Source organism: Monodelphis domestica, chromosome 1, assembly GCF_027887165.1.
Source record: "Monodelphis domestica isolate mMonDom1 chromosome 1, mMonDom1.pri, whole genome shotgun sequence".
Classification (NCBI taxonomy): Eukaryota; Metazoa; Chordata; class Mammalia; order Didelphimorphia; family Didelphidae; genus Monodelphis; species Monodelphis domestica.
In genome coordinates, this window is record NC_077227.1 from 145062024 (window position 1) to 145079855 (window position 17832).

Sequence of the window (17832 nt, forward strand, 5' to 3'; positions counted from 1 at the left end):
GACTTCCACCTATCTTGCCACACACTGTAAATTCTGGACAAACTAGCCTCCTAGCTATTCCCCAAAATGTAACACAACACCTGTCTCCATGACTTTGTAGACTCTCCTGAATACTTGAAATGTACTCACTCATCTCCCACCTTTCATAATCCTTAGCTTCCTCATCGGTCAGCTCATATTGGCAGCCTGTCTTCAGTTCTCACTGCCCACCCCCCATCTATTGGTACACTCTCCCTTCTCAAAACTCTTTATTGTTGGCTATCTATGTACAAATTGTATAACCCTAGTAGTATGTAAGCTACTTCAATTCCATTAAACAAGCATTTACTGAGCACCAACTAGGTGCCCCAAATTCGGTGCTAAATGCCAGAGGCAGAAAGATGAACAATAAAAGTCCACAGACAATGAGCCTACATTCTACCGGAGGGGAAGGCAGTGAGGTATACAAGTCAGACTTTGGCTGGAGTGAGGAGGAGTAAGATATATACAAATCAATCTGGAAAGGGAGGCTAGATTCAAATTAAGAACTGTTAAATGTCAAAGAGAGAAGTTTGATTTTTAGTCTACAGAAAGTCACTAAAGCTTCTTGAGCAAAGAGTGCTATTGGCAAAAAAGAATTTTAGGAACATCAATTACACTGCCCTCTAGGATGGATTAGGAGGCCCAGACACCAGTTAGGAGGCTACAGTCAAGATGAAAAGTTCCTGAATAATAAATAAGGTAGTGACCATATGACTGGAAATGGGACAGATATAAAAATGCTGTGGAGATAGAAACAACCAGGCTTAAAACTGGTTAGGTGGATAGGGAGTGAAGTAAAGTGTTGAGGAAGATTCCTAGGTAATGAACATAGGTAACTAGAAGAATAGTGGTACCCTCAATAAAAAGAAGGAAGTGAAGGAAATGGTGAGTTTGGGAGACAAGATAATGAGTTTTCTTTTGGCCATGCTAACTTTGTGATCAATTAAGAATTGACCAAGTGCTAATTTAGTACCAGTTTCCTGTGATCAGGTGAAAAGATATACACAAAGAGCCACCTTTCCCTCAAGCAGCTCACAGCAGGCAGTGATGAGAGAGCATGGGAGATAAAGGAGAGCTGGACATGTGGAGAAGACAGTCATCTACTTATGAAAATTGGATCCATGGGAGCTGATGATGTCAAGAAGAGAGAAAACCCAGAGAAGAGAAGGCAGGCCAGGGAAAAGCCCTTTCCTTGGTGATGCTGTGACCCCTTCCATGCCTACATCTTCTTCCAGGCCTGGGAAGGATCAGACCCAAAGGGGCACCAGGATTGCTCAGGGAGGAGAGTAGACAGTTTTCTTTTTGTTTCTGTATCCCCTGGGCCTAGCACTTTGCTAGCTCAGGATATAAGCACTCAATTCTTTTGTGTTGGATTGAACTCAATGCCTTCATCCTTGTAATCAGTCATATAGCTACTTGCACCTGTTTGGGCCCAAGAGAAGTGGGAACGCAGAGAGGGCAAGGGGACGAAATTACAGAAAAGAGGGAAAATACTCGTGGCGTTATTATTTTAATTACTGCGCCTCATCCCGCCCCCACCCACCCCGCCCCCGCCAAGTCTCAGGGAATCCCCTGAATCAAAGGTTTGTGCCCTGCCTAGAGACCGGGGTCCGACGGGGTCGGTCAAGTCAAGGCCAAGGCGCGCCCCTGCCCCCTTACCCCCGCCCCGCGCTCCTGCGCCCTGGGCCTCCGCTTCCCGTTACCTGGGATGGGGCTCCGTCTGGGACTCCAGAGGCCTCGCGGGACGGCTCGGGCCCCCGGCTCAGCTCAGCTTCAAGGCTGCGCCGCAAGTGCTGGAGCCGGTAGCGCAGCTTCTCGTTCTCGCCCCGCAGGCGCTCGAGCTCCGGGCTGGGGCTGCTCGCCCAGCGCGGCCAGGGCCCTGGCTGCTGCTGCTGCTCCTTCAGGCGCCCAATCTCCGCAGATAGCCAGCGGATATCCTGCTCCTGCCGCTCCAGACGAGAGGCCACCGCGTCGGCAGCCATGATTCTGCCGCCGCCGCCGCCGCCGCTGCTGCCCCGAGACCCGGGGGAGGAAGTGGGGGGAGGGAGGTGCGGGTGTGGCCGCGAGGCGAGAGCAGGCCTTCAGCGACTGGGACCGCTCAGCAGAGAAACAGCCAACGCACATCGAGCCAGGCCCGACCACTACCACTGACACTCTCCTAGCGCTACTCTAGCTTTCCTACAACCCCGGGATTTGGGCTGGATGCGACCTTGGAGGTCATCTTGACCTACCTATTTATTTTACAGATGAGGAAACTGAGGCACGACAGTTTAAGTGACTCGAAGTCCCTTTCAGTTCTGAAATGCTGTATTTATGACCGCTAAACAGTCATCTTTTTTCTCCCCTAACCATCTTCCTATCTTGACAGCTCTATTTCCGAAAAAGAGACCATCCTAACCCCAAGACCCAAGTCCGCAAGACCTATTGATTTCTTCCCTCGGCAATGCCTCTCTTTCATACCCTTGGCCACCACGGGGTGGCAGGCCCTGAGGCTGCAACCACCCTAAATGATTTCCCTGCCTACTCTTTCCCTCCCATCCAGGTTTTCAGACACGGTCTATCTGACTGAAGCAGTGCTTTTGTCGTGCCATTCTCCATGGTCAGATACTTTCCTTGGCCTCCCACAGAATAAAGTACCAACGCTTCATCTTAGCATTTAAGGCTCTTCTGAGCCTGCCTCCAGTGCCCTTATTCTTTCTGATCTTCCCCAATAATAAATAGTCCCCAGCACAAATCCTGGGCTCCCCCTGCATCCTTCATTCTTACCCCTGCGCCATTGTTCACCCTACAAGTCTTGTGCCCAATATTCTCTCCTTTCTAAATTTTACAAATCCTTTAAGACCCAACTCAACCATGAAAGCTGAGGAAGTCAGTGCCAGTTACTGAGTATTTGTGTGCAAAACAGTGCCTTAAGTACCCTAGTATGTTTATAACTAAAAAAAAATTCACCTGACAATTAGTAGAACTTTTTTTTTTAGTTTTTAAAGCATTATTTTATTTGGTCATTTTCAATTAGTAGAACTTTTGACAAGCCTTGGGTTCAAATGTGACCTCCCATACTTCTTAGCTATATGACACCGGGCAAACCACTTAACCCCCATTGCCTAGCTCTTACCACTCTTCTACTTTTGAACCAATACACAGTGGGGTGTACACGGTATTGCTTCCAGAAAAGCCTGTTAGGCAATTAGTGGTGTGGAATTGGAGTTCAGAGAACAGACTAAGACTAGATATCTATACCTAAGTTATCTGCATAGAGAATAGAGTTAAATCCATGGAGCTGATAAGGTTACCTAGAGAGAGTTTATAGGCAGAGAAGGTGGCCTTGGGATACACCACAGGGTGTGCTAGATCCAGGTCAAACTAACTTAAGAGAGCTAATTGTTAAATTTTCAGTGTGAACATTTACATTTTGAAATCTGACAAACTCTCCAAATCAGGAGTTTGGTTGATTGTTTTGTTGATTGTCTTAAGAAAACCGAGAGAAAATGTTAATGCAGATTAAATTTTAAAATGGGTCCTGAACATATATGTATAATTTTTGAGTGATGGCTGTTAAATATTTACCAAACCACCCCTGGATACAACCATGGTTGTAGATCCTGTGACAGTATGGAGAAGCAGGAGATTGTTGTGTCACAAAAATGAAAGAGAGGGTGCTGATGTCAGTGTCACAGAGTGGGTGATCAAGAAGTTCAGGTACTATACCCTCACTACCACCTTCCATCTTGTCTCTACTACCATCTTGGGCATCAATGTTCTGTCTATAGTTTTCTGAAAATGTCAGAGTCATCATTTCCCCAAAATGCATTAGGCAGGCAGCACCCATGAATCTTCTTTGGCAATTCGATAGAATAATTCTAATTGTGAAGTTCCTTAGGTCAAATATCCCCAAAGACCCCGGTAGCATCAGTGCCACAAACCAGAGCTCCTTGTTTCCCTGTGTTAGATCTAATACAACACTAAATGAATTTCTTTCTAGTGTTACAGTTCCTGTCAACCTCTGGCCTCAAGGAAACTTGCCTAGAAGTATGGAATTCACAACCCTTCTCCTACAAGATGTGCCCCATTCTCCCTACCTACCAGGTGGAGAAAGGGGAATGTTAGCTTTTGCACTAAGGACCTCTTTCTCAGAGCCAAGCTGCTCCACCTGCCCTTCAAAATTCTGGAATATCCTGACAGGTTTGTGGATCTCTTCTATTTTACCTGTTAGCCTCCTCCAGCCTCCTCCATTGACTAATACACCAGTTCCATTTAATTACTTAACATCAATGGGCTTTTACAAAGAGACTTTTGCTTCAAAGATATAGCAAGAAATAGTATGTACATGTTTTTGCCATATCAGTAAATGCCCTCTCCTATTCTACCTCACTCCCTAGGGGATTAGACTTTGCTCCATTTTGACATTGTATTGATCCTACCAAGTTGATGCCCAGATTTGGCCTTAAAGTTGAATCCTAATTCCAAACTACCTCTTGAGTTTGGTCTCAAATATTGTTTCTTGCTCCTTGGGACATCAGCGCTCCACTAGCTCTTGAATCTTGACTTGGGAGCACTAGAGTATACTCCAGACCTTTCAAATTCACAAGGAGAGACTCCAGGCTAGTTTACCTAAAAGAAAAGAACAACTGTGGAGATTCAGACCCGAGACCCCTTTCTCAAGAGCACGTGGCCTCAGAAAGGGGAAGGTCTCTTCTCCTTATTTCATTGTAACTTGGTTCTGACGGACCTACAAGCCCTCTCAACTTGCTTGACTGATGCTACTTTCTTTATGGAGTAAACTGGAAGACCTTCTCCCAGAAAAGCCATGATGACATACAAGAGATTGGAGCATACCTAGAAATTCTGTGACTTCCATTTTTTGATGGATTGTAGAGGGGAAACTAGAGAAATCCTAAAAAAAAAAAAAAGCCTGAGTGTTTAAATCATCACTCTTGCCTCCTTCCTTTAAGCCGCTCTTTTCTCATGTGTTGGACGAGCCATGTGGCTCAGAGAAGAAACAGGCAAAGATTGACATCCAGCTTTAAGGCTGAATGTAGATGCTAGGTAAGAACTGAGCTAAGTTTTGAGCCTACTCTTCTCTCCAGAGACTGAAGGGATATAAGGGACACTGTGCCCCTTGATCCTGGAGGAAATATTTGTATGTTAGTTTATGCTATATATTTGAAGCAAATATTCCTCTATAAAAGCTCCTTGATGTGAAATGGCTAAATGGAGCTAGAACATTAGTCTTATTGCACCAAATAGTGGGAGTAACCCAGCTGATAGAAATTAAAGCTGATAGCAGTTCAGAAAAGACCCACAACCCCTCAGAGCATCCTACATCCTTAAGGGGCAAATGAAACAACCTGGCTGTGGGAAAGTGAACCAGAATGTACATACTACTCTCTGGTGTCCTTTTTTCCCCTCAATACTCAATCTTTCTACCCATATCAGTACCTCTTATTTGTGTCAACATTTCCCCCCAATTTATTCATCACAGGGGTTTATGCCTGGGATCCTCTGAGTTGAAGTGTATTTTTAACTCCCTGGTACTTACATCCAGGGTAGGAGAATGGGCCTGAAGAGGAAGCAAACACTCTCCTAGCATTGCTGCCAGTAGAAGGAAGAGAAAAATGTTAAAACCTTGAGTCACTTATATAATAAAAGATAATTGCATCACATGATTGTGTAAGTGCCAAATGAGTAAGAGTTATGAGTTCCTTGGGAAATAAAAGTAAGAAAAGATCATCAGAGACTGATGTAATTAAGGAATGAGGTTACAGGATCATAGGAACATAGCCCTAGCACTACAAGGAACTCAATGGCCATTTAAGTCTAACCCTGTCATTTTTACAGATGTGGTAACTGAGGCCCAGGAAGTTTAAGTGACTTGCTCGAGAGCATATGGGTAGTAAGTGTCAGAGGCAAGTATGAAGAGAAGTCCCTTGACTCTGGAATTAGTGCTGTTGCCAATGTACCATTTAACTATATTTGAATAAATAGCTTATGTAAATACTATCTAAAAAGAGATATTTGTAAAAGGAAGATAAAGCCTGGAGAGGTAGGTGACATAGACCTAAAAACACACTAATGTTTTCTTTCCCAATTTTTGCTGCTCTCTCTCCCTTCAAAAATACATATGACATTGGAGTGGTGACTCAGCGCTGGGGTGCTCTCAGGACAGCAGCTGCCTCCACAGTAGAGGAAGGCCAATGATTTGAGAGTAGCTGTGAGATTGTAGAACAAAGGTCACCAGCTCTCTTTGACCCAGAGATAAATGAAAAGGAAAGAATTAGCAGTTTATACCTGACACATCTTTCTGGCTCATTGTCCCCACCTAGATAATCTGGAAACCTCAGTGTTTAACATCACCCTGGGTGTTATCACCAATTTCCTTTGAAAGCACACAGTTCACTAGGGTCAAAGAACAAACAAGCCTGATTACAAAACAAAAAAAAAACAAATAAACAACGACTAAAATCACAAGATATTGGCAAAGGAAGAAGGTAATCACCAAGTACAAATTAGAGGAACCAAAGTTCTTTTTCTTCCTGTGGCAAGTGTCTTTTGGTCCTGCTTTTGGACTCTTTCCTGGTAGGTAGCCCTAGGTATTGGCACTACAAGGCAAAAAAGCTTTAGAACTTCCAGGATTTTATGTGGGTTTGGGTCAGGGTCAGAAGAGCCTCAAGAGAGTCCTGATACCCATAGGAGATGTTCCCTGGGCCAATATCATAATTACCCACGTCATTGACTCTTAGAAATGCCCTATCCCAAATTAGAAGTTTGCCCCAATGAGAAATTCCCCTCTCCCATATTACTTATAGTTATGTTTCCCAAAACTATTTCTGGATTCCATTATGACAACATAACCATATTTTTAAAAGACTGATAATCTGGATTTTCCTAGGACTTCTAGGCAACTGATTGATTCTAGAAACATCAGGAAATTTGGAATCTTTCAATAATAAATAAATAAACGTTATATATAGTTTTGGTTTTCCTTATAATTTCCAAGACTCTATTGAAGCAATTTTAATTCATTTTGCAACACCAGAATCAACTTTCCTATTTGAGGTTTATATGCATTTTGAAGACTAAATTAATGATGATAATAATAATAATAACTAAAATTTATGTCTCATTTACTATTTGTCAGGGACAAACTCTGGGAGATACTATTATTACAGAAGATGAAACTGAGGCAAATAGAGGTTAAGTGTCTTGCCTATGGTCACATAGCTAGGAAGAATCTGAGGTCAGATTTGTATTCACATTTCCCTGACTCCAGGCCTCCTGCTCTATTAACTGTGCCATGTAAGTGCCTCTAATTACAACTAGGAAGGATTCTTGGAATGATAGTAGACTGCAGTTACTATTCTATCCCCACCAGGACCTGAATTGGCACTGAGATTTGAAGGATGAGCCAGAAGTTCCCTGTGGCCTAAAACCAAAATGCTGATTGAAAACTCTGTAGCCAGTGGGTTTGAGGTTAGCTGTTTGCAGCTATCCATCAGTCTTTCCTGAGAACTTTCACAGATCCAGATGGAGGTGCTCTAATTCTAATTTCTTTGCTCCCTTATAGTTTCAAGAAATCTGAATTTTGCATACCGCCTTCCTCATTAAGATATTCCCTTTTTTCCCCATTTCACAGCAAATTTTAGAAACCAAAAGTAAATGATCAATTCTTCTGTGAGAAATATACTGACTGCAGATAGGATTTTTTTTTATGATCTCATTCCTTTTTCTATTTTTTCCATTTAACTGGTTATGTCTTACTGTTTATTTATTTCTCCTCCCTATCTCTTTGTCTCTGTCTCTATCCGTTCTCCCATGCAGAGAGTAACTAATGGGTAAATGCACTACTACATGGCTATGGTACATTTCCTATAATATCACCCATTATTCTTCTTGACTTTTATAGGCATTTGAAAAATTTTATGTTAAGATTAATGGAGCATCTCTTTTTTAACTCTAGGATCTGGTTAAGAGGACGTGTTCCCTTCTGACACAGCAGGCAGATGATGCTGGCTCAAAGGTTTTTAGTGCCCTAAGCAAACTGGAAAATATATACTTCTTGTAACTCATAGTTACGGAAAATTTTTTTTGCTGCCCCTCACATTTTGTTTCTCTGGATCACTGTTCTATTTACATGGTAAAATTGTCCCTGGATAAAGATTAACTAATGAATATCATCCTGCAGACTTTAGTTGTTGGCTTTTTTCCATTTTATGGGTCTCTTTCAACATTTACACTATGATATTTTCAGTCATCTGGAACAAAATTCCTCCAATAAATCTGAAAAATATATAAATGAAATGGTTGGACTAGAAGATTTCTAAGGTTTCTTCTCCTTTCAAATGCTATGCTATATAATATTGAACATTTCAAATTATTCTGAAGATAAAGGAATTCTCTTCGGTGTCTGAACATTTAATCTTTCTTAAATGGCATTTTCATCTGTGTCAATAAAATATGAAAGATAAAGTTATATAATTTGCATTCATCAAAGTATGTCTAATATCCTAAATTAATATAATGAAAACCTATGTGTATAATATGCTTAAGGTCATAACTCAATATTAATGTTCAGCTCTAATACAGGCAGCAGTGGAGAGAGAGTTGACATTGGAGGAAAAAAAGGCCAAAGTTCAAATTTTCAACCTAACACATACAGTCTGTGTGACTTAAGGCAAGTCACTTAATGAAAATTAAGTTTTTGGCAATTCTCTTAGACTATAAATTGCAGAGGAAGTGTTGACATGCTTAGAAGAAGGAATTTCCTTTCATAACAATTTCCTCTTAAGTCAATGAAATCACAGTGGCAATCACAACTATGCTTAGCCTATTTTAATTTCTGCATTGATCAAAAAAAAAGAGAGGTAAGGATTCCTATTTTGGTTTTTGGTTACAACTTCAGACATTATAATGATTAGATCACATCTGCTGCTATGTTGTAAATAGAAGAACTAATTAAACCAGTGAGACATTAAGGTAACTTCTAAAACTTATGGAATTGTCTGTTTTGGAGACTTCTAGAAAGATAAAAAATAAGACAAAGTAGATGAGGATACTTAGAGGAAAAGGGCTTAGGAAGAAAGAAAAGGTAAGGAAATGATGAATATTATCCAACCTCATTTAGAAAAATAAATATAAAGACAAAAGTAAATAACATAGGAAAAAACTCAACATGCAGACTTTTTAAAGGTGCTGATGAATTTTATCCACCATAATAACAATCTTTTTAATATGAGATTTTAAGAATACCTAAGAATTTTGTCTTGAGACAAAGAATGGGTTGCATGGTAATGAAACTAGCACAAGATGGCACTGTTTCTGAAGATTGCATTTCTTAAACTGTAATTGGCAATGTCAAGAGTATTAAATGAGGTAACCACATTTTAAAAATTATAATATTGACACTGGAACATTTAGGGGCTTTGCCCTCCCTGGAGCCATCTCTGACCCAGCTGGAAGTGACCTTATACCACTAGCATGAGCCTCAGAATTATTTTTGGATTCTTGCATATAGTGTGTGTATGATATACATTTGAAAGTTGTTTAATATGTGCATTATGTATACATACATACACATTATATAAATATATATGTATATATATATATATTTTTGTTACTGTCTCTGTTCACTCTACAGACATTTTGTGACTTCACAGACACACCAGGCCCTTCTGTCTTCTACCATCTCCTGAAGTGGGTCCAAACTCAAGTTTGTTGCTTCCTTGATGCTATCTATCTATCTCTTTGCCTGCTGTCCCCTTCTCCTTTTGCCCTCAGTTTTCCCACCCATCAGAATCTTTTCCAATGAGTCCTGCCTTCTCCCATGGCCAAGGTAGCTTCAGAATTTGTCCTTCCAATGAATAGTCAGTTAATTTCTTTAAGTATTGACCAATTTGATCTCCTTGTTGTCCAAAAGTGCTGTCTCAAAAGTCTTCTCCGGTACCACAATTCAAAAGGGTCAATTCTGTGCTCAGCTTTCCTTTATAGTCCAACTATCAGAAGGGTGATGCCTCTACATTTCAATATGCTGTTCAGATTTACAGCAGCTACAATAACAGCAGCATGTTATAAGGGTCCCATGTTATAAGGGCCCTATGGCTAGCTAGTTGGAATGTTATAAGGGTCCTATGAGTAATCCTCATTTTATGAAGAAACTGAGCCTAAAAGTTTAAGTGACTTGCCCAGGGTCATACAGCTAGTAGCAATCCAAGGCAGGATTCAGATTTCTTGATTTCAGGTCCAGTAATGTTAGAGCTTCTTCATCTATAACTGAAGGGTTTGGGTTAGAGAATCTACAAGGTCTTTTCCAAATCTAAATCTATAATCTTTTGAATGATGTGATTTTTCCTCCTGTTCCCATATCCTCCCCCTCAACTTTATTAACCTTCTCTTAACAAATAAAACAGGTTCAATTTAGAAGCAGGCTTAAAGACCAAGTGGACAAAAAACCTCCCTGTGCATGGCATTCCTCTCAAGGTTTTGTTTATAGCCTGTCAATTCTGTCTCTCCATATAACCAAGGCTGACCTTGGGATGTCTATGCCAAAGCACTGATTATTCTAATGAAGGAACTTATTCAGAAAATTTCTAAAGAAGTTCCCATCTGTGTGAATTTAGTGATGACTGTGATAAAGAAAGAAATAAAGAAATTGTGGGGTATGAAGGATGGAAAACAGCCCCACATACTTCCTCCCTTTCCTTCTAAAGAGCAAATATTTTTAAATTTCATGGTGTCAGTCACCATTTGTAATGATCTTTGAGCCCAAGATTATAAAATCTGACACACTTTCAATTTTTCCTCTGTCTATTTGCCAGGAAGTGATGGAACCAGGTACCATGATGGTGAATTGGGTTTTTGTGTTTTGTTTTGTTTTTAAAGTTAAGCTTCAAACCAGCTTTTTAGACTCTCCTCTTTCACCCTCATCAAAAGGTTTCTTAATTCATCATTTTCTGACACCAGGGTGGTATCATATGCATACCTAAGATTGTTTATATTTCTCTTAGCAATCTTAATTCTGACTTTTGACTCAGCCAGCCTAACGTTTTGCATGATATACTCTGCATAGAAGTCAAATAAATAAGATAATAATCATAATAATAAATAGTCTTGTCATACTCCTTTCCCAATCTTGTACCAATCTGTTGTTTCATGTTCAGTTCTAACTGTTGCTTCTTGACCCACATATGGGTTCTTCAGGAGACAAGTAAGATGATCTGCTACTCCTATCTTTTTAAGGTCTTACCACAATTTGTTATGATCCAGACAATCATAAAATCAATTCTCCACTCAATTCAAACCTCCTAACTTAAGGTATTGTCTTACTTATATCTCCTCCTTCCCCACCATCAAGTATCTTCTTTGACTGAAGCATAAGGTTATGCATGGAATTAAGTCAGGAAAATATGCTCTGACTGCTAATGATTTCACCTTCCAAATAAATATTATGTTCACATAAATAACAAAGGATAAATGTTGATACCACAGAAGCCAATATCCCCAGTTTGTGATATAAAAAAAGAAAAGAAAAAATGCCCATAATGCCTTTATCTTTCTCTGGGTTTGCCGGGGAGAAAATATGGGAATTATAATATTTAGATTTGGATTTCACTAAACCAGTTCTCCTTCCCCTTCACAATAAAGAGAGAAATACAAATGGTCTCAGGAAAAGGTCATCATACCTTAGGCAAGTCAAAATTAATGATTAGCACCATAATTCACTAACTCTAGCAGATAAAGTTGGGAAGGACAGGAAATGAACTCTTGGTAGGAAGTCATGATAGGGTTAATTTCTGTCCTGAAAGAGGTTCTGGTGGGTGTAAACTTGGAGCCAAAAAAACATTACAAAGCTGCAATAAACTCTGTGAGGCATCTGTGCTTTGAGCAATTACATTATATAAGTATGATCCATGGTGACAGATTACCAGTGGCAGAACACCTACGCTATAAATGACAATAATCTCTTCTCTTAATCTTGTTTCAGTAAAAGAAAACTAGTAGGGGGAAGGGATGAGACAAAGAAGACATGCTAGTTTAACCTCATTTAATAAAGGTAAACATTAGAAAGTCAGCTATCAACTCACATGATAAAATATGCAAAATTCTTTAAAATGTGTACTATGTTACTAAGAAATACTTTCTGCTTTAATGTATCATGAAAACAAGCAATGAAAACAAACATAATTTAACAAATGAGATTATCAATTTGGAGTTACTTTTCTTTGTAACTCACTCATTTTATCTGTATTCTATCTGCATCTCTTGGATATTACAAATCTAAGGAATGTTGGACTCCAATGAATAAAGTCATAGTTTCTGATATGCATTCAGCTAGAACCTTTATTTTATGATGAACACCATTTGGCAAAAATTATTTAAGCCTGAGATGTTGCATCTCTAAATGAGGTCTTGGGGTGGAAAGAAGGGGGAGACATTATTTAGGGATGAAATTCAGAATTAAAAAAGAACAGCGGTTAAACAACTCTGAGCCCTTCTTTTATGATTCAGAAGTTACTAGTTATAAAGGGGCTAATTACTGTAAAGTAATCCTCTTAGGCAAAGGAGCTAGGCACTGAGTTAGCATTCTCTCTGGTTTAGATAAAGGCCTCTTTCTTCCAACAGATTTATAATAATTATAGACAGCAGTTTGTATTTGCATTCCAGCTGTCCATAGTATGCATACATTGTCTCCTGGGAATTGCAACGTGAGCAGAGAGCACAGAGAGAAAACAATTCTTTGGAACATAAATGCCAAGATGTTTGATGGAAGAGCCAGGTCTTGGTTTTATCATTGTGAGACACCTACAATAAGAAAAAATAACAAGTGGCTTTCAGAGACAGTGAATAATTATAGAGAGAAAATACTGAAGGAATTAGATGTGAGCCAATTGCTTCCCTACCTGGTTTATGAAAGAGTCTTTTCCTTGATGGAATACAAAGACATTCTGTCCCAGGACTATACTAGGAAGAGAGTTGAGTATTTCTTATATAAACTCTTTTTAAAAGGTCCAAGTGCCTTCTCTACTTTCTGTTCTCTTTTGGAGGAAGTCTGTCCTCATCTGCTCATGAGTTTTTTGCTTTATTACCAAGGTAAGATTATAATTTGTTCTGTAATATAGACAATTAAAATAATATCGTTGACATCTTTTACACTTCAGCTTTGTACTGTGCAATATTTTGAGTTTTAGTTCAATTCTGGTATTTATCTTAAATAAACCTCCATTTTAAAATATGCAAGCTATTCTGTTGAAGCAACAAAAAAAAAATTACCAAGTACTTAGTACCTTCTTACAGCAAAAATAAATAAAACCTTATACAACTTTTGTCCCAATCTGTGTAACAATTTTTTTCTATTCTTTTAATGGAATGATTTTTACTTTTTGGATTCAAAATGCTTAATGTTAAAATGGGAGCAAATGAAGGCAATTTTACACCTGTTTTCTCTAAGTTGACTGACTATTCATTCCAAAGGATAGAAATTGCTCCTTTTAGTGAAGGGAATGATTCTGGGATTTTAGGACATTTTTCCTGGGTTGCATTTTGATAGGTAGCAAGCTATAGTACAAAGTACCCTGAATCCATAACTAGGAAACAAGCATTTCAGTTAGCCCCAAGACTTGTGGTCTGACCATAGACAAAGTCAGTTTCTTGACCTGTAACAATGGAGGAAATCATTAATTTCATAGAAATGTTTTGAAGAAAGTGCTTTGTAAATTATAAAGCACTACATAAATGTGAGTTATTAAAAGTTATATGATGCCAGAGCAACTTGTCTACTGAGAGAAATAGTCCATTGATACCGTGAAATAACAAATTGATATAATCAACCAATTATTTGACTTCTAAATAATCAATGCAGCCAGCCAAAAACTGTCAATCTGGATATATAGCACAGATATAAATAGTAGATAGATAGATAGATAGATAGATAGATAGATAGATAGATAGACAGACAGATAGATATATTTACACATGCATATGCATATATTATTTAGAGAAATAGATATAAAATTTTATAAATTATAAGCAGAGAATACCATATACATGCAAGCTTTAATTTGATATGTTGAATATTTTTATTATATGTATGTGAGCTATTATCATCAGATCTTAAAGATTAATGCCTCTAAGTAGACTTTAATTTACAAAATATATTATAGTACAGTGAAAAGATTTTTAGGAAAAGTACTATACAATAAAAATTGGTGATATATGAAAATAAAACTTTGGTGAAGCTTATTATTTTCCATAATCTAAAGTAGTTATTTAGAAATAGCTCAACTATCTACTATATTAATTATTTCATATTGTTAATTTGAGATACACCTTTGACTTTTTAAAAAAATTTTCACAACTCTGAAAAATTTCACTGGGAAGTTACTTTTTAATACACGAAGTTCTACTTTTTATGACATTCAGAGAACCACAGATTTAGAACTGGAGAAGATCTCAATATTAAGCTAGTTCCTATATTTTTATACAACAGGAAACTGAGGTACAAAGAGATATCAAATGCCTATCTTTCTTCACATGTTAATAGTAAGCAGCAAAACTAGGATTCAGATCCATTTTCAAACTTCAAATATTTACATTCTTTCCACTTCACCTGGTTGTGTTACTCTATCTAAGTAACTGATGCTTCTGTCAATGGTTAGAATTTAAGATTTAATGAACTTCCAAATAAAACATTCTAATTGTTTGGCATTAATTTAAACTTAGGAAGATTTCTTGAAAGAACAAGTCACAGCAAACTAACCTAGTGGTTCACACTCTTCCAAGGACCCCCTTCTCATTCACTAATATATACTTTTAGAAGGAGAAAACTATTTACATCTATTGGAACAATTAGAAAAGTACCATAGCCTCATAATTCTACGTAGTCAATGAGGAAAGTGGAGTCTTGCAATGCTTTTGCTATCTCCTTGGTTTAAAGAAGCAGCAAAAACCTGTCCCTCTAAAAACTACTTTAAAATTTTAATTTCCCCATGTTTTAAGGTCAATCTCTTGGCTACCAGTGAATTATTGGCTAAATTATTGGCTAAACAGTGAATTATTAAAAGTTAGATGATTCTGTTAGACCAGCCTTTTGTTCTATTTAGGGCTGTGAAAAGAATGTCCAAGATTTCTAAATACAGAAGGGAAAAGAGAAAAACTCAAAATTTCACAGATGGAAAGTATAGTGTCATAGCAACTGTTGCCAGTCCAGTACTGGGATCTGTGACCAAAGGAGAAGTTTATATTAACAGGGATCCAGAGATAATTATGGATACATAAGTTGGAGGTGGCTTCTAAGTGAGGCTTTATGTGTTATAAATGGATCCATTTCCCTCAAATGTGTTAGTGTGGTTATGGTCCCAACTAGAACACAAAATACTCAATCCCCTGATACCTCAAATGAGATCCTTTCCAGCCCAACCTTGCTTCTAAAAGTCTACCTCTACACCAATAGTCTATTCCCATGTTGGTGAACCTATGGCATAGGTGCCAGAGGGGGCTGCTGCCCTCCTCTTCTTCATGTGCACCTGAGAACATATCTCACATCACCCACCTGTCTGCCCAGCAGCCTAATGGGAGCACTTCCTCCCTCTCCTGTCTGGGGGAAGGTGGTGGGGTGGGGCTCACATGTGATGTAGTTTGGGCACTCAGTCTCTAAAAGGTTCACTATCACTGGTCTAGTCTCTTCAGGAGAATACAGGATCCCAACATTCCTCTCTAAGCTCATAGGGAAGAATCCTAGAGTCTCTCCAAGCTCATAGGATTTTGTTTCCTTTGGGCTCCTCTTTAACACTATCAGAATTTACCTTAAAAAACTGATTATATTACAGCTTTCTCACTGCATACACTGAGTGCCAATATTGTTAGCTATTGCTTTGGAAGGGAGTGTAGTTAGTGGTAAAGAATAGGAAAACGTCAGTAGTGCTTTCCCAATCTACCTTTTGAGGTGGTCCCCAAAGCTATCCATCTTTTAGGGTGCCCCTTTTACTGATGCTTCTTTTACTTTTCTCATGTTATATTGATTTGGGTTCAGAAAGAAGTGCACATGGGAAATGAGAGTAGAATGGATACAATGCTGGACTTGGAATCAAGAATGTGTGAGTTTAAATCCTGCCTCCAACACTTCCCAGCTGTGCAACCGAGGGCAACTTCTCTTAGACTCAATTTGCTCATCTGTAAAATGGGGGCCATAGTGGTACTTGAGGCTCATAAGGTTGCAGTGAAGGCATAATGAGATGATTTATGTAGAACATCCTTCAGACCTTAAAGTGCTATATAAATGTTAGGAATTATTATTAAATTGTTTTCATTTAATTCCCTGACTTTGTTTATTAACTTCATTTAGGTAGGTTAAAAAGGAGGGTAGTGTCTATTCCAATGATTTGGTGATTGTAGAAAGAACAAGCAATATGGTAGTTTACAGAGTATCTACTTTCCCTTTCCTAAGAAAAGAAGTGCTTTTGATCAGGAAATTAGTAATAGTCAATATTAATTTAAATTTATTCATGGAGGAGTGGGGGGGGAGAGGAGCTAGATTTTTTTAAAAGTAGGTTGTGTAATATTGTATTCTTTTTTTGTGAGACTATAATAGGGACAGCTCAATCTGATGGCAGCTTTTTTTATTTTTTAGCTGCAAAGCACATTAGACAATGACATGCAGTAGATAGCCTCATACTTCATGTTAGAAATTTGATAACTGTCTGTGTTTTAATATAGATCAAGCACACAGAAGATTACAAGATGTATCAGTTGAAGACATGACCACAAGGGCTATGACTGAAATCAAATTGAATGATTCCCCTGAGACTGAAGAACAAGAGGGAAGTCTTCAATCATTTAGCAAGTATGTTAAGGCTTCCATTTTTTAAAGTTCCCATAATTTTTCTTGCATTGTTCTTCCCCTTATACTTATTATTCTAGTATGTCTCTTTTTAAAAAGCTAAACTAGCTAGCCAATGTTCATGTCTTCATAGGAAAAAAATATGTGCACAATTTCATTTTACTAATATGTTGATGATTTCCTTATTCATTGTGCTTTCATGAAAGTCCATGAATTCAGGATATTTTTTCATTGTAAGTAGATTAAATGCTTGCTTTGAGAGTATGCTTAACTATTATTTTACAATCACTGTAGATCTGTTAATTCTATAAAACATGTTAGCATTATTGGGTATGAATTGTCAAAGTAAATTTTAAATTTCAACAAGGTAGTATGGAATCCATGTTAACTGGTTTTTTAAGAAAAAAACATGCTCTTTACATTTCTTGAAATATTTTGAATTTGCTAACATGGTCAAATTGTGAATTTTCTTTAGCGCTTTTATCATAGTAAACTGAGGTTGCAAATGTAAACAATAATCACACCACTCACAGAACCCCTCTCGCAAATTCCTGAATCCTCAAAGTGAGGGATATGATTAAAGCAATAAGAAATACATTAAGATCCTATCTGTTACTCCTCCCTGATCTTAGATGAAAAAATAAATGACATTGGAAATTTCTAAGTAAACCAGAAATTGTCAGTGCTTTACTTAGGGATTTTATGTGTCTAGTTTATTATCATAATTAATGAACATGGGATAAAATTGTATAAACTAATGTTTTCCTATGTTTAATTTCCACATCTAATTGATTTTACCTTTCAATTGCTTGTTAATCTAAGTATGATTTTGACACTTGGCTGTTTACTTGCAGAGTTCAGATTGAGTTTTCAGAAGGGTCCAGGGGAAAGAACACCAGAACTGGAATAAGAAAGTCCCAATTTTAGTTTCATCTTTGCCACTTTATAGCTATTTGACCTTGGACAATTCATTTTACTTTTAT

At 38.1% G+C, this 17832-nt stretch overlaps 1 protein-coding gene and 1 long non-coding RNA gene across 5 annotated transcripts in view; one reads left to right on the forward strand and one right to left on the reverse strand.

Moving 5' to 3' along the window:
- TARS3 (threonyl-tRNA synthetase 3) overlaps positions 1-2749 on the reverse strand; it is a 48279-nt gene extending 45530 nt beyond the window's left edge. For both annotated transcript variants that reach the window (XR_008914041.1, XM_007479474.2), the window contains exon 1: positions 1725-2749. Coding sequence is in view for 1 of the 2 variants with exons in the window: in XM_007479474.2 (XP_007479536.1) it covers positions 1725-2003 (279 nt within the window). In the remaining variant the exon portion in view is untranslated. The remainder of the gene's footprint in view (positions 1-1724) is intronic.
- Positions 2750-2798: 49 nt separating this feature from the next.
- LOC130455851 (uncharacterized) overlaps positions 2799-17832 on the forward strand; it is a 39910-nt gene continuing 24876 nt past the window's right edge. For 2 of the 3 annotated variants that reach the window (XR_008914045.1, XR_008914047.1), the window contains exons 1-2: positions 9648-9711; positions 16726-16852. This is a non-coding gene — a long non-coding RNA (uncharacterized LOC130455851). Of the gene's footprint in view, positions 4204-9647; positions 9712-16725; positions 16853-17832 lie in introns of those variants that run through there. The other variant, XR_008914046.1, reaches the window with a different exon arrangement.